This window comes from Tamandua tetradactyla, chromosome 7, assembly GCF_023851605.1.
Source record: "Tamandua tetradactyla isolate mTamTet1 chromosome 7, mTamTet1.pri, whole genome shotgun sequence".
Lineage (NCBI taxonomy): Eukaryota > Metazoa > Chordata > Mammalia > Pilosa > Myrmecophagidae > Tamandua > Tamandua tetradactyla.
This window is the reverse complement of record NC_135333.1, coordinates 95,531,385-95,552,943: the sequence shown is the minus strand read 5'-3', so window position 1 is coordinate 95,552,943 and position 21,559 is coordinate 95,531,385. Positions and strand designations below refer to the sequence as shown.

The 21,559-nt window shown below is 36.2% G+C and overlaps 1 protein-coding gene across 6 annotated transcripts in view; it reads right to left on the bottom strand.

The window, feature by feature from the left end:
• Positions 1-21,559, bottom strand: part of BICD1 (BICD cargo adaptor 1) — a 280,766-nt gene that overhangs the window by 76,407 nt on the left and 182,800 nt on the right. For all 6 annotated transcript variants that reach the window (XM_077170477.1, XM_077170472.1, XM_077170471.1 and 3 more), the window contains exons 3-4: positions 6,154-6,306; positions 69-494 (exon numbers count right to left, since the gene is read on the bottom strand). In XM_077170477.1, the coding sequence (XP_077026592.1) occupies positions 69-494; positions 6,154-6,306 (579 nt within the window). The remainder of the gene's footprint in view (positions 1-68; positions 495-6,153; positions 6,307-21,559) is intronic.

The following is a 21,559-nucleotide window of genomic DNA, read 5'->3' as shown; positions in this document are numbered from 1 at the left end:
AATTCCCACAGCAAGCTACATGCTATCTATAGGAAATTCATTCTAACAGCCCTCAACAAATTTCTTACCTGCATAAGTTGCTGCTTCAATTTCTGTATTTCTGAAATGTTGAGCTCACTGAATAAGTCAGAGACCGGGTGCAGAGACTCTCCTTTCCTTAAGGTGGGAGTCCGATAGTCTCCATTCAGTTTCACAAGAGGCCCATGGATATGCCCATTCATTTTGTCATCGTTGTTCGGCTCACTCCCATCCTCGGCAAACTTGATTCCATCCACTGAGATGCTGATGTGGTTATCATTGAGGGTGATGTACTGGGAGAGCTCCTTCCGCAGGCTGTTCTTTTGCTCCCTTTCATTTTTTAAGGTCTCAAGGGCTTCTTCCAGTTGGTGCTCAGCGATCTCCTTCAACCGGATGGCATCTTCCAGCTGGCTGTTCAACAGCACTGTGTCTTCCTCAAATCGCTTAATCTCGTGCTTTAAGCCTTCATATTCAACCTGAATCAGACAGGATAAAGAAGATGCATAAAACTAAAATTTGGGTCTTTTAAAACTGTCGTTAGACACTCTAGTGAAGCAAACTTTTAAAAAAATGGTAACATTAGTCTACAAAATAAATAATAAAAAAACATACAGTACAGCCTCATCAAAGGATGATTTCTTTTGGGGAGAAAAATACATATACCACATAAGTAACAGAATACTGGAAATCACTTTTTCTCAGCTCATAAGTAATTCAATGATATTAGTAAATAAAATTCAATTTTGCGTTAGTGGAGATGAAAAAGATTATCTACTATATTAGGATTTCTCTTATGGTCAAAAGAGGGCACTGTTCGCCTAATAAATCAGGAATAGTTTGGAAGTAATTTATTCAGAATATTCACATCCAAGAAAAGATTTTTATCTCTATTATTTTTGTTTCATTTCATTAAGAATAATAAGAGAATTTTTATACCCAGAGATAAATTAGTTAAAAGATTGTAATAAGAACAGAATCTCAATAAAGTATGTTTGAGAGTAAGAGTAGAAAGCAAGGAAAATTTGTATGTGCTTAATGATAGAATTTGGAAGAACACAGAAATTATCTAATAACAAGGTTTACATATATATATATTGCTAAAAATAAAATATTCTTTTGAATTACAATCTACTAAGAGTCTGCTCAAGCACCTTCTTGGTCATAAAAGCCTACAGGAGAAAGGGCTCTCTCTCCTCTGAATTGGCATGCTTTCCTACAGACTCTACAAACGGAGTAACAGGTATTATGCAAACAATTGTTATTTATCAATAATTAACAAATAGTCAAAAAGTAAAGAAACTCCAGAAGGGAAAAATCAAATTCTTTGAACTGAGCAGATCATAATGCTATTTATGTTTTGCTGTCTTCAGAAACCTCAAACCAGGCTGGAACAGTATAATACCATGGACAGCAAACTTCAATACAAAGCAATATTCAGACTGAATGTCAACCATTTTCATATCTTCACCAAAATTTGTAGCATTTCTGCATAAAACACTGCACTGATATTTCATTAATTAGAAAGACAGCTTATAACTCCTATAAATAACGGTCAACAGTAGAAAATGCAGCATTGCCTTAACTGGGAGAGAAAGACCTGTGGCTCTACACTGCACTTAACTGTCAGGGAATACGTCAGAACAGCATAAATAGAAAATGATTTCAAAGTAATTCACTAGACACTTATATGTGAAATTATCAAATTATACCTAGAAAACAAAACTAAAGCACTGCAGAAATTTTCCCATTTTTAAAAAACTGCTGAATTAACCATTTGTTTCCTATGTTTCAATGACTGGTTGAGGGGAACAGGTAAACCGTAAACAGTAATCAGCCAGGCTAGTAGTACAAATTCCCCAAGAAACAGCATCTTGGTTAATGCGTACTCACAGGATGCCTTGGCAATCTTTCAAGAATACTCAATTCTGGCCTTAATTAACCCCTAGAGCAAATTGGTCTACCCACACTGTTATGGAATTCTTTACCTGGAGGCTGTTTGGCCCCCTCTGGCCTGACCAAGGAGCAGTGAGGATTTATATGATTTATACGAATCAGGAAGTAGCGGCACTTTAAATATCTGCACTTCAAATAAATTTGTTTCAAGCCCTCTGTATTCCTCGGCAGGGAGAAAAAAGCAAACAAACAAAACCAAGACAGCACCACTGAAAAAATCTTAAAGAACAACAAGTTTCTAAGAAACATGCTAAACAACAACAATAAAAGTAAACATTGTTCTCAATTTGATTTTTCCTACCCAAGAGCTCCAATTTACCTCCAGTCAATTCAAGGCCCAGGATGCTTAGTACTGCCAGCACTCTGTGACTCAGTGCTTAAGAGGGAAGGAATGAGGGAAAAACACATGGGGATATCCCTTTTTAATGGTTGGAAACCATTCTCTATACTCCTTAGCAGACATCTTGTCCCCTTAACACTCCAAAGCTGGGAAAAACTGCCAGTGATCAGAAATCAAATTTCAATTGCGTCAAAACATGGATTTGTTTTTTTCTTTACTCTACTGGAATTTTCCTTTAACACTTATATCCATCCATACAGTAATGGTTCTGGGGACAGATGCCTACTTGGGAGGGTAGCAGGAGTACAGTCACGTGTCTAAGCTGGCATCCGAGTATCCATCCATACAGTAATGGTTCTGGGGACAGATGCCTACTTGGGAGGGTAGCAGAAGTACAGTCACGTGTCTAAGCTGGCATCCGAGTATCCATCCATACAGTAATGGTTCTGGGGACAGATGCCTACTTGGGAGGGCAGCAGAAGTACAGTCACGTGTCTAAGCTGGCATCCGAGTATCCATCCATACAGTAATGGTTCTGGGGACAGATGCCTACTTGGGAGGGTAGCAGAAGTACAGTCATGTGTCTAAGCTGGCATCCGAGTATCCATCCATACAGTAATGGTTCTGGGGACAGATGCCTACTTGGGAGGGTAGCAGAAGTACAGTCATGTGTCTAAGCTGGCATCCGAGTATCCATCCATACAGTAATGGTTCTGGGGACAGATGCCTACTTGGGAGGGCAGCAGAAGTACAGTCATGTGTCTAAGCTGGCATCCGAGTATCCATCCATATAGTAATGGTTCTGGGGACAGATGCCTACTTGGGAGGGCAGCAGAAGTACAGTCATGTGTCTAAGCTGGCATCCAGGGTCACTGAGGGCGAGAATCATGCCCCACTATAAGCCCAGCCCAGGGCTTACAGGCCCCAATTTTTAAATGCAAATCTGTAGATTAAATTTGTTATAATACATTTTAATTATTCCCGAAATAAATTAATACCAAACTAGAATATAAACTAAAATTATTCTTCTTATCCATTAAAGCTTTATTGTAAACTATACTATTCACAGGTATGGTTTTCCCTTTTAAATTTTGACTGAAATAGGAGGGCTGTGAAATTTCGTCACATAAATTTTGGAGGGAAAAATGACAGTTGGATGGTTGGAAAGATGCTCAGTAGAATCCTTTAGCTGGAAAATGCTTAGTATAGCCTTTGGTAGCTAGACAATGTTCACTATAACCTCTTCGCTCAAGCAGCTTTGATTCAAAGCCCTTTGGTGGAATGCCTTGCTATTGGTCTAATCTCAGAAGTTTACTCTCTGCTCCTAGTTATATTAAGCAGACCCTCTCAGCTTTACTTGCAGGAATGAGATAACACCCTAAAACGAGATAAACAGCACCAGAAACACCATACAGATGCATAAATCAGCATTTTCCTATTACCTTAAAGGACAAAGATCTGAAATGCCTGGATGGTCAACAAAGAGAGGAGGACCTATAAGAAAAGAGGGTGTGCTGACCACACAAGAATGAATCAGGTAACCATTACTTAATTTTAAAGAATCCTGTGACTACTACTCAGGTTTTTTTTCCCCCGCTCTCTTATTTTCTGTTTTCCTCTGGACTCCTGCCATTTCTTTGTCTCCTTGGGCTATAAAAGCCCAACCCCTCTTTTCTCATTTTGAACTAGTCTTGGAAAGATTTCCTCCAGTTCCTTACAGGTACACCTGTAATAAAACTCACCTTCTCACAAAGAGACTCATTTCTCTGTTTAGCACAAGATAGAGTGTACCCAAATATTAAAAGCCTTGATTTTATGGTATCAGAAGATTAAGGGGTTACAGCAAAATTCAAAAAATTCTTTCCTAAGATGTAAAAGAACTTTTTATTAAAAAAAATTTTTTTATTGTGAAAAATAGCATGTATACAAAAAAGCAATAAATTTCAAAGCACTCCATAACAATTAGCCATAGAACAGATTTCAGTGTTTGGTATGGGTTACAATTCCATAATTCTAGGTTTTTACCTAAAACACTGGAGACTAAAAGAAATATCAGTACAATGATTAACAATCATACTCATTTGTTAAATCCTATCTTCTCTGTTACAACTCTACCTTTTCCTTTGATCGTTCTCCCAGTCTTTCAGGGTACATGAACTATGCCCACTCTAACTTTTTCATGCTGGAAAGGCTGTTGATAATATGGGATGAGGATGGAACTAGTTAATGATCTGGAGAGGCTGGCCCCTCTGGGCTTTTTTTTTTTTTTATCTGGCCTAGGAACCCATCTAGAGACTGTAGGTTTCTGGAAAGAAATTATAGTGCATGGAAACTTTGTAGAATCTTTAAAGCCCTAGGTGTTCTTTAGGATTGACAGGAATGGTTTTGGTTGGGGATTGGCAAACCATGATAACTAGCAATATCTAGCTGAAGCTTACATAAGAGTAGCCTCAAGAGTAGCCTCTTGACTGTATTTGAACTCTCAGCCACTGACACCTTATTTGTTGCAATGCTTTTCCCCTTTTTGGTCAGGAAGGCATTGTTGATCCCATGATGTCAGGGCTAAGCTTATCCCTGGGAGTCATATCCCATGTTGCCAGGGATACTTTCATTCCAGGATATCATGTCCCACGCAGTAGGGAAGATAATGATTTTACTGGCAGGGTTGGGCTTAGAGAGAGAGAAAGGCCACATCTGAGCAGTAAAAGAGGTCCACTGGAAGCAACTCTTACACATAACTATAACTCTTACACATAACTATATAACTATAGATAGATTAAGTTTCTCTGCTACATAAATAAGCTTCACAAGAACAAGCCTCAAGATCAAGGGCTTGGCCTATTATTGACTTGGGAGTCCCTAATTTTTTATTACAATATCAGGGGCTTTCTTGGTGGTAACAGTTAATAGTTCCATATTTCTTCTCCTGTTGCTCAAGGGACTTTGCCAATACTTTTTAAACGATCTTTTCAACATACTCTGGGACATATCCAGGCATTATTAAGCTATACAGAATGTCGAGCCCTTATTCCCATTCTGGGCTCCTGTATTTGTGCTATTTAAATGATCTACACATACAGGCTGAATTAAGATTATATGCCACAGAAAATTTAGGTTCTGGGCAAAATAAACCTTTTTTCCTTTGGTCCCATATAGCAGGTGAAGTTCTAAAATACAGACAATGTTTTCCTTACCCTATATTCTGATTTATTTTGGTCCAGACCCAATCAGCTTTATTATTATTTCTAATTGAAGCCTAATCTCTTTTTCTTTTACATGGGCAGGCACTGGGAATTGAACCCGGGTCTCCGGCATGGCAGGTGAGAATTCTGCCACTGAATCACTATCACTCCACTTAATCTCTTTTTCGATTTCTTCAACTGCCATTGTATGTGGCAATGCTGACCTTCAGAACTGCAAAACTCCTACAAGGTGTCACACAGGTACCAAAGTTCCAGGGAAATACCAGGTTACACACATATAGCACAGCTTCTCAAAATCTAGAAATAACAATTACTGCTGGAGACTAAATGTGACTGCTATAAGAACTTACAATCTAGGTCCCAAGTTTTTTTAATATTTTCTAAATAAAACCATACACTATTTGCTTATTTGTTTCTGGCTTATTTTGCATCACATAATGTCTCACAAGTTCGTTCACAATGTTGCATGCCTCATGACTTTGTTCCTTTCTGTAGCAGCACAATATTCAAGCAATGTATACACCATATTTCGCCATTCTACTTCCTAGTCAGTGTATCCTTAAAAATAAGACTTAATCCTAGTGGTCAGAAAATGCAGATCCATCTGGAGTGTAACTCAAAAAACTTCTTAAACCTTACCTGATTCTGCTTTAATGTGGATACTAGTTTCTGTAACGTGATATTTTCTTCTTCCAGCTCAGTATAGTCCTGAAGGAGTCGGGCCTCCCGGAATTTATATTCCCGGATTTCATCCTTCATGCGTATTCTCTGCAGCTCCACCATCTCATTGTTCTGAAACCACAGAACAAGCAGTTGATACAAATTTTTCTTATTCTAGATTTTATGAACTATAGATAAAATCTTGGTGGTTATAAAATAAAAATGGTAAAACACTTCATAGACTATAAATCACTACAAACTTACATGAATGGCAATTTGGTGTTACCTGTCAAAAATTTAAACACACTCAGCAATGTAAACAAAAAGGGAAACATATCCATGAATACTTACACAAAGAAATGGAAACTGTCTAAACATTCACTATTAGGGAATGATTAAAGGAATTTTCATACTTTCCAAAGAATGGAGCATTACAAATTATTTTTTTTTAAATGAGAAAAATAAGAATGAGGTGGAGCTTTCTATTCCAAAATGGAAAGATATCCATAATGTATTATTAAACGTAAAAAGTTATAGATTAGTATGCATTTGTGCTAAAATTAAAACTAGTGTATGTGGGAGACTCGGGTTCAATTCCCAGACTATGCACTGCCCTCCCCACCCCAAAAAAACTTATATAATAAGTATAAGCAACATTTTAGATGCAAATATATAATGGCCTAATTATATGTGTATATATATACACATTTACACAGCTAATACATTTGCCGTCATGGAAAGAAGGGTTATAAAAGTTTATATTTTAATTCAAGACTCATTAGATTTTTTTCCTTTTTTTATTTTTAAGATTCATTAGATTTTTATTTCATGTACAAACAAAGACAAATGTGAAGGAAAAGTACTCCAAAAACCAAAGAGCATAAAAAAATAGAGCACATATGTTTTTTTCTTTTGTAATATTGGATATCCATTTGGAAAAAAATGAATCATGATGGCATTTGGCCCACGGGTCACAGCTTGCTGACCCTTGATATAACATCAAGGGTATTAACAATGAATAAACAAATGCTATTTGCAATATGGCTGAATCTCACTAATATAACATTCAGTTAGTGAAAGAAGTCAGGTGCAAAAGACTACGTGTTGTAGGACTCTATATGAATAAAGCTCAAAAGCATACAAAACTCATTTATGGTGACAGAAGTCAGAACAATATTTATCTTTGAGAGGTGGGAGGAACATCTAGAAGCAAGAGAACAATTTAACAGAGGATCATTCCTAAGACAACACCTGACTTGAGTATGCTTTCAAAATACCCCTTTATCTTGTTTCACTTTCTGCAGATCCTGACCTCAAATAACCCCCTTGGACTCTGGTTTTCATACTCACACTGGTTAAACATGGTGACTTTTCCCTATTGACTAGTTCTCTAAGTGTAAGTCTCCCCTGGTTCTCCTTAGGTTTATGTAGAAACAGAAAATTATAAGCCCATGCTCTTTCGTTTAAAAAAGAAAAAAAAAAGAGAGCGACTATATGCTCCATACTCATTGATTCAGTTTGGCTAATAAAAAAATGCCATTCTAAGTCAGAGACTGTCATCTCCAAATAGCAGTTGTTACCTCAGAACCTTGGGAGGCTAAGGGGCTTCCCACTGGTAGGAAGACCAAGTTCCATAAATATGATTGGATTTATGGAACATTAAATGTTGGTATATAACCCTGTCAAAAGGGATTTCGCAGCTCTGGAAAGCTCCCATGTAAGCATCCTTTACAAGCAATAGAACCCAATATCTCAAGTTAAGAATTGCAGTTAAACAAGCACGAAGGCTGAGAATGTTTGTAAGACATTTGACCTGGTGATAATATGAATATAAATCTTAACTTGTGTAGGAGGAAGGCTCTTTTTGGCATCAAATTTATACCTATTCTGCATCTTGTTATCATTAAATCTATTTAGTTAGATCATAAGGAGTTCCCTGGAAATGCCGACTCCCTATGCTCAATGTGATCTCCTGTGGGATATAATAATCAGTCCTGAAGCTATACAAACTAGTTGACTGCCCTGGAAACTCACATTCAGCCTACCTACTACATGAAACATCACTTGCACATAAGGGGTTTGAATTTCTTTGTAACAATGCATCCAGACCATCTGGCTTGTCTCTCTTTGGCTCTAATTATACAGACTGATGACTCCAACAGAGTCACTTCTTCAACACCTTAATAATTCACCCATGCTTGCTCCATTAATTGACTTTAGCCTTTTTCCCCCTTTTAAGCTTCATTCGATTCATATCAAATGGACCTCTTAAAGGGATTCTGTTCTACCACGGGTCATAAGTTACAATAATACAGAAGTTTTCTGAAATTTTAGTTTAGTAACTTAAAAGAACCTTATCAATGGCTTCTATGACTTTCCCAAAAACTAAGAAAAAATGGGCTTCGGCTGCTTGTCTCTCCAAAGGAAATTAAGTATATATGATTGGATTTATGGAACATTAAATGTTGGTATATAACCCTGTCAAAAGGGATTTCGCAGCTCTGGAAAGCTCCCATGTAAGCATCCTTTACAAGCAATAGAACCTAATATCTCAAGAGACATATGGAACAGCAAAAAGAGTTTCATTAACTCAGTCATGATAACTGGAAAAAGTTAGCAATGGGCAAAGATAAAACAGTAAGAACTTTACTTATAATACCCACTCTCCATGTTGTGGGGGAGTCCCTCTGCAAGTTTCAAATCTTCCAAATAAGCCACACAATCCAGCCTCTTTTACAATCCAGCCTCTTTAACAATCTGGTGAAGTCTATGAATGTCTTCTCAGAATAACGTTTGAAAGTGTATAAAGTGAAAGCCAAGATTACAAAGGAAACTGATAACATTAAAACTAAGTTATCAAAATATTTTCAAATTATGATATGGTAACTGGATTAGATTATTATAGTAATGGACCCTGATTTGAATCAGACTTTCCTATAGCTACACCTTATGGAGGCTCTTCTCTAGTTGACTCTAAAATGGCCTTGTGACTGGATTTCACAGGACTTCTGGAGCCTAGGCTTTAAGTGACCTTGCAGCTCACACCCTTGGAACACTGTGACAAGGTGAAGAGGCCATGTGGTCCAGCCCACAGTTAGCACCAGTGGACAGGCATGTGAGGAGGACATCCTACACTATTTGAGCTGCCAGATGACTGCAACCATCAGAACCGTCCAGCTAATCCCAGTCCAAACTGCTGATCCACATAATCATGGATTGTGGTTTTTAAGCCCCTGAATTTTGGGGTAATTTGTACACAGCAATGTATAACCTACAGTAATACACATTTGTTTATTAACACAGTTTGTAATCAGATCTAGTGGCAGATCTATGAAATATCGTAATTTCAAAGCAATCATGGCATTCTGAGATAGCTGCAAGAAGTGTGACATATGATATAAAAATATCTGTGCATTCCACTGGTCACAAAGCAACCAGAATTGCTAATACTATTAGAGTTTGTTTTCTGCATTCATATAGAAGAAAACGCTAAACTTGAGTCAGAGTTTAGGGAAAATAAAGATGCAATTATTTTTCCCAATCAAGTTTAAAGGCTTCCTGATTTCTGTTCATGGACCCCAATTCATGGGTCCAGGTTGAGAAATTCCTCTGCTTCTAGTTGGTTAGGTTGTCCGCAGCCGTCTCGTTCGGCTTCTGATCCCTGGCCGGCGAAGGGAACAGGAGGGGAGAAAGAGACAGACGCAGGCAAACCAACTTAAGTGACAAACACGGGTTCGAGGCACGCAGCGGTTGTGAGCACAGACCTTTACTGGAGTTAAGCTTGCATTCTCTGTTACAGGTTCCACGCGGGACAGAATACCCCGCGGGGGAACAACCTCTATGCGGCCGTCAGGTACGGCTCCCTGTGGGTCGTCTCCACCCACCCTGTCCGGGTAACCTCTTATATACTGTGCCCAAACCCAATAGGTTAGTGCCACGTATACAGAGGTGATTGGAAGATAGGGTTGGTGGGCGCGTGCGTCATACGCGGAAACAGGATGCGGGCGCCATCTTGGCTCACTCGATGGGCGGGGGGAACTCTAGAGCAGGCTGCGGCGTGTCCACTAGGCCTGACCCGGGAGGCGGCTCTCCACATTAGGTGTCAGTTCAAATGTCATCTCCTCCAAGAACAACTAATTTAAGACAGCGTCCTTCCCACTTCATGATGCCATCACTGTATGATTTTACTTTTTAGGTTTACATTTAGCATAGAGGAGGTACTTGGAAAATAACTTTTGAGTGAATAGCAGTAATTGTTACTTGAAATTAGTTATTCACTTACTTTTTACATTTATTACATTCCCTCTCTCATCTGCATATTATGAACCTTTTCTTTCTTGTTCATCCCTATGTCCTAAAACCTGGCACATTTTGGGTCTTTATAACCACAGGATAAACAATAAAACAGGAATACAAATGGCTAAAACCAAAATAAAAAGAATATTATTGCATGAATGATGGATTTCACTTTCTGTTGTTTTAGAGGAGAGAAGAAAGGTTGAACAGCACATTTTGAACTAAAATATAAATAAGTCTCTGAAATAACTAAACTGGCTATAATTCTTCTTCAATATACCATGAAGCTACTTGGAGGCAGAAATGTTACTTTATTCCTTGCTCTTTGGATGATACTTTGAGCATGTGTACTCAATAGAATGAAAAATATTACAGTTCCCTTAATTTGGCTATAAAGCAAAATTTTTTAATTTCGCCAAATTATTTTATTTTACAAAAACATGAAATCTTTTTTTGCATTTTTAATTTATTAATTAAAAAATTAACAACAAACAAACAAAACATTAAGATATCATTCCATTCTACATATATAATCAGTAATTCTTAATATCATCACATAGTTGGATATTCATCATTTTTTAGAACATTTGTATCAATTTAGAAAAAGAAATAAAAAGACAATTGAAAAAGAAATAAAATCATAACAGAGAAAAAAAAGATTATACATACCATACCCCTTACCCCTCACTTTCATTTATCACTAGCATTTCAAACTAAATTTATTTTAACATTTGTTCTCCCTATTATTTATTTTTATTCCATAAAAACATGAAATCTTAATATAATATCATTTTTCTATCTCTTGAAAGATCTATTATTAACTGAGTGAGAGATATTTACTTAGTTTTCCTATTCAATTTGCATAATGATATGAGGAAGCTCAATCCATTGTATGTTAGTCATTTATATAAAATCATAAAGAAAAATGTTGATACAAGAGATTCTGTAAAATATGAATATATACAATATAATAACATAATGACTAGAAACCTGGCACATAATCACTGGAAATTAACCATAAAATCTTTATACAGTAAAACAGTAAACTTCAAGACAAATTTAAGACCATGGCAAAGTGAATGATAATCACTAAACAAATAACTCATAAAATAGCTTGTAAAAATACCTGATGCTAATTAAGGAAAAGAGAAGGAAAAAGAAGAGCTTGGGTTGTGAGACTGGTCAAGGTGAAAGAGTCACTAGCAATAAAACATAAGGTCCAGAGAGGAAGAAAATTGGTCTTACTTATTTGCTAGAAATCTTCATGCTTTGAACAGCCAAAGATTAAATTCTATGGGCAAAATTCTTAGCTCCCATAAGATATTTAAAACATTGACACTTGTTTCTATACCACTCATCAGACTTCATCTCCTACAATTTTTTTCTCCCTGGGGTAAGAGGGTGCTGAGTTCTAGTAAAATCTCCAATCAAGAATAATGAGAGTAAGAAAAATAAAGACAGGAAAGAAAGAGAGGTTGATACAACCTAGAAATGTTTAAGCCTTTCACCCTCTGGAGCCCTTGCTTTTTGGTAGGGGAGAGATTAACTTGCAATGTTTGGGGTATCTTCATTATATGCACTGCACTTCAGCATAGTAGCATTCTTAAATTTTATTAAAATAAAATTTTATTTTATTTTATATACTAAAAGATATAAATAATATAATAATATGAATAATATGTAATAATTTATAATAATGTTATAAATATTAAATAAAATTCCTCTGCTATTGGCAAGAAACATATGGCATATGAACTTGAACACTTGTTACTACAAAAAGAGTAATGTACTAAAACTAATAATGTCTTCTAATTATATAACTCCTAGTCTTTTATAAATTAATTATATTCATAGTCATATTGGATTCTAATGATAGTCTTGTGAAGTAGGTGATGTACCTTTAGTTTTCTCATCTCTAAAAGGGAGATGATAACAGCTTAGATGGTAATTATGAGGGTTTCATAACATAAAATGAGAAAATAACATGGAAAAGGGATGCCAGACAGACAGATAATTTACCATAATACAATGGAGAAAGTGCTGTTACAGAGTGCTGAGTAATTAAATTCCTGGGTGAGTCAAGGAAAGCTTTATTAAGGTGCTACATTTGAGTGAACCTTGAAGGACAAGTAAAGTCAAGCAGGCTGATAAAGAGGAGGACAGACTCTCCAGCTGAGGTAAACCTCAGGCCAAGAGCAGAGTCATAGTTGTGTCAAGCTCAGTGCTAAAATACCCAGTAGAATTTCCTTAGGGTACTAATAAAGCCCAGGCACTGAAAGAAAGAGGAAAAAGGAAAATTCAGAGAACTCTAGAAAATAGGTAATTATTTTCAGCATATATCTAAGTTAGGTGGTTACTACATAAAATAAAATGGTAAATTAAAATCTAGTGGGCAGGTCACGGTGGCTCAATGGAAGCGTTCTTGCCTGCCACGCTGGAGACCCAGGTTTGATTCCCAGGGCCTGCCCATGTAAATAAAAAAAATTTTAAATCTAGTATTGTTAATCTGTGGGTAGCAGGGAGGAACCAAAATATTTTCTGTGCTTGGAACAGACTAGGCTATGGTTCAAGAAATCATGTCACTTGATGTGGGTGGAGCAAAGTAAATTGAGACAGGTTTAGTAGAAAATCCTATGTTAAATTGAAGAATTTGGGGTGCCATTCAAGGCTTTTAAGCAAAGCAGCTACATCATCAAATCTGTTTTGAGTCACTCTTTTTACAGTAGGGAGGATAAAGTAGGCACAGAAAGTCAAAAAGAACAAGTGAAGCAGCTACCCAGTAGCCCCAAGTGAAAAAAGACGAAGAGGAAAGTTGAAGAGGGGACAGACCAAGAAATAGCTCACGTTAGAATGAACAGGATTTGATCATTGACTGATGTGATAGCAAGGGGGGGTGGGTAGTTTGAAGTAAAGAACAAAAGCTTGATAAGAAGAACGGGTTCTAAATAGAGTTGTAAGAAAAAAAGAAATTTTACAACAATGTTAATGTGAGAGTTGATGTGTCCTACAAATAACTGTAAGCAGTATTAATATGGATAGTCAAGCTAGGAATTTCTGGATCTGTGAGGGCAGTAAAGGAAGACAATTGCTTTGGTACAGCTGGCAGCTGGAGCAAGCAGGAAAGGGGGAAGGATGGAGCTTATGTTATAGGCATTCTCACTTTTCTCTGGCAGTTCAACACCATAACGTTTCTTTTTGTTTCTCTGGCTAAAAAAAAGCAATTATTTTCCTGTTGGAGAGAGGAAGGGTAATGATTTTCCTGTCCCATCCCCACTCCCTCATCCCCATCTCCTACCCCCCAGGAGTTCATCCTCTCGTGCCAAAACTGCTTAACCTTCAGTAGTCAAGGAAATGCAACTATGGGAATAGAAGAGTTCAAAATCCCTGTAGGAGAGTCTATGAAGCTGGTGGCTACGATGAAGAGTATGGATGAACTCTGTAGGAGAAGCTGGCTCACTGGCTAAAGAAGCAGGGAAAGAGTCTTTCGCCTTCCTTAAAAGCCTCCAACTGACTGAATTATCTCATTGTGGGAGAAGAAGCCAGCCACCAAATATCCTTGCAGCAACAGTCAGGCCAGTACTTGCCTGACCAGACAACTGGCCAAGTTGACACCAAAATCTAACTATCACACTTACCTACCCTAAGGATCTCATCACATACCTTTCTTTCACACACCCACTATATTCCCCTCTCTGGTTTTCTTGTGGTCTTTAAAGACCTCAGTTGCATCCTAATTTAGAGATTTTGCACCAACTACCTCCTCTGCTTGACCTTCTTTTCCTTGTTCACAATGCTTGGTATTTTATTACGCTCTCAGCTTGTCATCTCTTTAAGAAGCATTCCCCTACTGTACAATCTAAAATAGCCACCCAGTCATACCTAACACATAACCCTATTTTAATGATCTGAAAAAAATTTATCTCTATCAATTTATTTGCTTGTTTGTTTATTGGTTTCCCACATTTAGAATATAAAGCCATGAGAACAGGGACCTTGTCAGTAATTGTTCACCACTACATCCCCAGACTTCACAGGAACATCCCCCTCCTCGTAATTGTATACCACAGCTCACTTTCATCATTTCCAGCCTTGCTTAGATGGATAATGACATGAAAAAGGCAGGGAAGTCTGGAGGAATGATCTTAGCTTGACATAGCCAAAGGAAGAAGAGCATAGGTATATTTCATATATTCGAATTCACAGATTAAAAGAAAGTATACCTATAAAGCAAGACCAAGTCAAAATTCTTCAGTGTTCAAAAACCCCTCTTGATAGCACCCTTCCTATGCATATTTACACTTTCCTCCTTCTCTGTAGAGATTTGCACTAGGAAAGGATTTATTAAATTCATCCATTAGCAGGTACACATGACTGATAGGAAATAATACTTCATCTTTCTTAAGAATGAGTACAATTAAACAGGGACAGAGGGACACACAATGTGTAATGTCATACATTTGTTCTACTTCAGGTAAGAACTTTCTTATATTTTTATAATTGACCATGGTCATAGTCCACAACAGGTTTCACTGTTATAGAGTCCCATGTTTTATCCTCTAGCTTTCTTTTTAGTGATATACAAGACCCTAGACTTTCTCCTTCCACCATACTCACACTGTTAATTACCCTTCAGTATTGTGCTACCATCACCTCCATCCATTTGCAAACATTTATAATCAACATTATTAAAAATTCTATACAGATTCTTTTGTTTTCTAATGTCTCAGAGTAGATTTCCAAGATTTGGTCTGTGAACTGTTTGAAATGTTCATTTTAAAAGGCCAAGGTTTTGTGATCAAATAAATTTAGCAAACACTATATACCCTATCTTGCTCTTATATAGTTTCAGTGCCCACTAGCATATTAAAGGCTCCAAAAATTCCAGCAGTGAAAAAATTAAGTTTATTTAACTTAATATCTCCCAAATTTATATCTGAGTGATCTCTAGGAATATTCCACAGAAATAGCCTATGCAGAACATTCTATGGGAAATGCTGTCCTAAAATCAAAATTCTTTCCTTTATTACTGTTTTCCAGCAACGATATAAATCTGCATTTCTTTTTTTCTCGCTGAACTTCTTTATTTTAAGACACATTTTTAACTTGTCCTATTTGGTTTTCCTAGTTATTTCCCAGGGTGAGACAAGATGAGCAGGACCTGACTGGCAGTCAGTAAATAAGAGTTGTAAATGTATAATGAATCCAAGACTCCATACTTTGAGGTATACGCAAACTTTGCTCTGCAAAAGGTGGAACTGTGAAGTGTTAGCTATCTGAGATCAAATTTAAGGCACTACAGGATTCTGTCCCAAGGGATATATGCCTCCATTAGAAGCCAAGGACCAGCCCATTTCACAACCGATTCATATTTCAAGGCATCATTTCAGATATTTATGGCAAGCAAAATCTTGAAAGCAACATAATATCTGCCCTTTTATTTTAAACAATTGAAGTAAATGACACAAAATAAATAATATGTGACTGATTGATTTTCTTATACTTTATAGTTTTTTCTTCTATTTACATAAAAGGATATTAAAAGAAGACAGATAATATTCTAATATAATAACAATAAATATTTACACTGCATCTTAGTTGGGGAGAACTTGTACTTTACAGGAAAGATCCGCATATGTGTATGTTTTATGTTGGCTTTACTGAGAAAATTCACACATCATGCAATTCACCCTTTTAATATATAAACGCCAATGGTTTTCAATGTACTAACAGAGTTGTGACCACCACCACAATCAATTTTAGAATATTTTCACCACCCCGCTAAAGAACATCCATATTCATTTGCAGTGATACCTCATTTTCCCCATAAGCTAGGCAAGCTCTAATACACTTTGTATAAATCTGTCTATTCTGAACAGTTCATAAAAACAGAATCATACAATATGTGTTCTTTTGTGGTTGTGTAAGATTTAAACAGTATAGTTACTGCTGATAAAATATATTTGTTTTTTGAGGTCTATCCACAGCTTTACCAAAATGTGCATTTCATATTGTATCAGCAAAGTACTGCACTGTGCTGGCATTTATCCAGCATAAAGCAGATTCAGTAATTGTGATATTATTATGTTTTACAAGGTAGCACGATCAATTAAGGTTTATTCAATGAGCTTCAGGTTATTTTTTATTAATAAAAACGTGCCTTTGGGATCTGTGCATTGTAACCTAAGTATACTGCTTTGTTTCAGAACGAGCTTTTGCAAATATAAAATACCACAGTCTTTTCTTTTGTCTATAATCAACCTTGACATCAGCAAACCATTGATCATTTCCCAAAGAAATCTGGTTACTCTCTCATTTTTTATGTAAAACACCATGGTGAATGAAGATATAATTTTTTATCTGATAGTATAATAGTTTTCTTATCATTATGAATATACATGCTGCCTTGATTACACAATTACTGCAACAAAATAAATCATTAAATAGAAAAGGGAAATTAGGTAATCCACTAAATAGATTTACATCTAGATTGTGCAATAATGGTGAAGGCTGGGTTCACAAATACTCCAAAAATAGGTCAATCTGTAGCAAATCCTTTAACCTCGGCTTCACAGATTTTATTGTGACCCCTCTTTAAAGAATGATCTAACCCAAGAGCTAGCATAAACAGTCTAAAAATCATTGATTGCAGTAATTTTAGTTCCCATCACCATGGAAACATGCTATATATAGACTTTTACTATGGGAAGAGATGCTGTAAAAGAGACAGGAGTGAACAAAAGTAGAAGTAAATTATGCATTAAAGTGATTTTTAAATGGAATTAAAAATTGAAATGAATAAGGAAAAAAATTAGGGGGGGGCATAAGAAAAGAGAAGGTATTGAAGATGAGTGTATACCAGGAAGAAAAGGCTGAGCATAAAAGAGGTATAAATATAATCTGATTTGAAAGGTCTAAATTAATCCCTTAAGGGACTGAAGGTTACTTACTAGCTACACTATCACTGTTATTCTGTGTGTTATGTGGGGTAGAGACTGACTAGGAAAGTTGAGATCAACTGATCCGGATAGTCTCTGAAGCTTTAACAAGATATCTGGCTGGTCTGACTTCATCAGCTATTTATTTAAGTTGCTACATAAACACCTTCACCCAGGAAACAAAATTTAGCTCAAATACTGGAACTGAAGGAGAAAGCTTCTTAAATGATTCTTTCCAGTATTATTCAGCTATAATAGCAAAAATAACTACCAAAAGTCTTCCATGTATGGACCAATACCGAAAATAATATTTTCAGAAAGTAAATTGTTTCCTAAAGAGGTGAATGAATGGTAGAGTAAAAACAGCTCTGTCCTCAACATAATACTAGCAAACCAAATTCAACAGCACATTAAAAGAATCACACACCATGATCAAGTGAAATTTACCCCTGACATGTAACAGTGGTCCAAGATAAGAAAATCAATTAATGCATTACACCACATTAATAGAATAACAGGGGCAGGAGGTGGGGGACAGAAAAAAAAAACCTATGATCATCTTAATTAATATAGAAAAGGCATTTGACAAAATCCATCACCCCTCCTTGATAAAAACACTTAAAACGTTAAAAAAATAGAAGGAAATCTCCTCAACATGATAAAGGACATAAACGAAATCTCATAGCTAACATCCTACTTAAGGGTGAAATACTAAAAACTTTCCCTCTAAAAATTTTCTCCAGAGCAATTAGGTAAGAAAAAGAAATAAAAGGCATCAAAATTGGAAAGGAGAAAGTAAAACTTATCTAATAGGAAGAAGTAAAACTTTCCCTATTTACATAAATGATTTTATATACATAGAATCCTGAAAAATCCACAACAAAGCTCCTAGAACTAATAAATGAATTCTGCAAAGTGGCAGAGTATAAGATCAACACTGCAAAATCAGCAGTGTTTCTATACACAAGAAATTAACAATCTGAGGAAGAAATCAAGAATAAATTTCCATTCAAAATAGCAATTAAAAGATTCAAGTATTTAGGAATGATCTTTTTTTATATAGATTTTACTGAGGTATCTTCATGCACATACAATCCGTCCAAGGTATACAATCAATGGCTCACAATATAATCACAAAGTTGTGTATTCATCACCATGATCATTTTTAGAACATTTGCATCACAACAGAAAAAGAAATAAAAAGAAAAAAGGAGAAACTCATACAGCCCATACTCCTTATCCCTCCCTCTACTTGACCACTAGTATTACAATCTCCCTACTTTTTTTTACCCTTTATTTCCCCCACACCATTATTTATTTATATTTTGTCTGTATTTTTTTATTCTGTCCATACCCTGGATAAAGGAAGCATCAGTCACAAGGTTTTCACAATCACATGGTCTACTGTAAAAGCTATATAATTAAATGATCATTTTCAAGACTCAAGGTTACTGGAATACAACTCAACAGCTTCAGATACTTCCCTCTAGCCACTCCAAAACAGCACAAACTAAAAAGGGATATCTCTATAATGCATAAGGATAACCTCCAGGATAACCTCTCAATTGTTTGAAATCTCCCAGCCACTGAAACTTTATTTCGCCTCATTTCTCTCTTCTCCTTTTTGTTCAAGAGGGCTTTCTCAATCCCATGATACCAAGTCCCAGCTCATCCTTGGAAGTTATGCCCCATGTTGTCAGGGAGATTTACACCCCTGGGAGTCATGTTCCATGTAGAGGTGAGGGCAGTGAGTTAACCTGTCGAGTTGGTTTAGAGGGAAAGGCCCCAACTAAGCAACAAAAAAGGTTCTCTGGGGGTGGCTCCTAGGCATAATTATAAGTAAGCTTAGTTTCCCGTTTGTAGGAATATGTTTCATTGGGGCGAACCCTGAGATTGAGGGCCCAGCCTATTGATTTGGTTCCCCACTGATCTATGACAATGGGCAAAGACCAATCAATTGGGAAAGAACAGTCTCTTCAACAAACGGTGCTGGGGAAACTGGATCTCAATTTGCAAAAAAAAAAAAAAAGATATTTTATACAAAAATCAACGACTCAAAATGAGTCAAAGACCTAAATTTAAGAGTCAGAACGATCACATTCCAAGAAAAAAAATTAGGAAAGCATCTTTAGGACGTTGTGTTAGACAATAGTTTCTTAGTCTTTACACTCAAAACCCAAACAATATAAGAAAAATTAGATAAATAGGACCTCATCAAAATTAAAAAGCTTTTGTGCATCAAAGTACTTTATTATGAAAGTAAAATGACAGCGTATATAACGGGAGAAAATATTTGGAAACCACATATCCTTTAAAGGTTTGATATCCACAAGAAAGCCTTCAACTTAACAACAAAAAGATAAATAGCCCAATTAAAAAATGAGCACAGGACTTTAACAGACATTTCTCCAGAGAAGGTATACAAAAGGCCAAAAAGCATTTTATAAGGTACTCAATATCAGTACCCATAAGGATAATGCAATACAATTAAAAAAAAAAATCCATGGAACTACACTACACAAACCATGGATTTACAATTAATAATAATTATAAAAATGTGTTGTCAGCAATTGTAACAAATGTTCCAAACCAATGTAAGGTTTTATTAATAGGGTGGAATATGGGAATCCTGTATTTTAGGCATGATTGTTCTATAAACCTACAACTCCTCTGATAAAAAAATAATTAACAACAACAACAACAATAAAACCTTAGCTCTGAACTTGGACCTGGCTTCAAATACAGGCTTACTAAAAAAAATTTCTTAGACTGCCAGTTTACTTATCTCGAAAAGTAGAAATAATAGCTTTTCTACTCAACTACAGAGTTGTCAGAAATAAATGAGAAAATATGTCTGAAAGCACTTTATAAACAGTGTGTTAGTTAGAAACTGTTGTATACCCCCAGAAAAGCTATGTTTTTAACCTTCATTCAATATTGCTAGGTGGGACCTTTTGAATAGGTGGTTTCCATGGAGGTGTGTCTCCACCCATTCAAGGTGGGATTGTTTACCAGAGTCCTTTAAGAGGAAACCATTTTGGAAAAAAACTTTAGAGCATACACAGCTAGAGATCTTTGAAGATGCAGAAAGAAAATGCCCCCAAGGAAGCCACTGAAGAAACCAGGAGAGAAAGCTAATATATATCATCATGGGCATTACCAGCTGAGAGAAAACACTGAATATCATCAATCCTTTCTTGAGTTAAGATATCTTTACCTGGATACCTAAGTTTGGACGTTTTCATAGCCTTAGAACTGTAACTTGCCACTTAATAAATTTCCTTTTTAAAAGCTGTTCCGTTTCTAACATATTGCATTTTGGCAGCTTTAGCAAACTAAAACAAATAGCAATGAGCTATTCTATAACTTTATTAAGAGATAGTTTTACAGGGCCACGGTGGATCAGCAGGCAAGCATGCTTGCCTGCCATGCCAGAGGACTCGGGTTGGATTCCCGGTGCCTGCCTATGTAAAAAAAAAAAAAGAAGAGAGTTTTACAAAAGTCAATTAAAAGCTTTTGTAAGAAATAACTGTGCTGAAGATCCTTTAGAATATTCTTTAACCTCACCCTTGAAAATTCTTTGAAAATGCCATCATTAGATAAATATATATGACTAGCTCATCACATGCAAAATTTAGATGAGGAGATTTGGATTACAGACCAAGAAAATATAAAAATAAACAAAATAAGTAAAGAATTTCATCCTATCTTTCTCTCATCGGCTCAGTTTCTACCTCCAACCCCAACTGGAAACCACTGTTCTCAATATCTTATGTATCTTTTCAGGCTTCCTTTATATCTTGCTTATGGTCAAACTTTATAGAGCCAACTTGTTTCCATATGAAAACAAACATGGTTAACATCATTTTACAATGGACATAATCATCACAAAGGTATTGTATACATATACATAAATATATCACTCACTAAAATATGTAACTTGTAGTATTCTTCAATTACCAGTCAGAAATTTTATTAATTAATTTATTCAATAAAGACATAATTTTTACAATATGCCAAGACTGTTCTAAGCCCTTCATAAACACAAAACTTTTAAGCTTTTTACTTGCATAACAACTGTATGAGTTGTACACTGTTAATAAAACCCCATTTTAGCTCTTTGTCCGCCGGCCCGGCGTGCGGTGCCCACACCC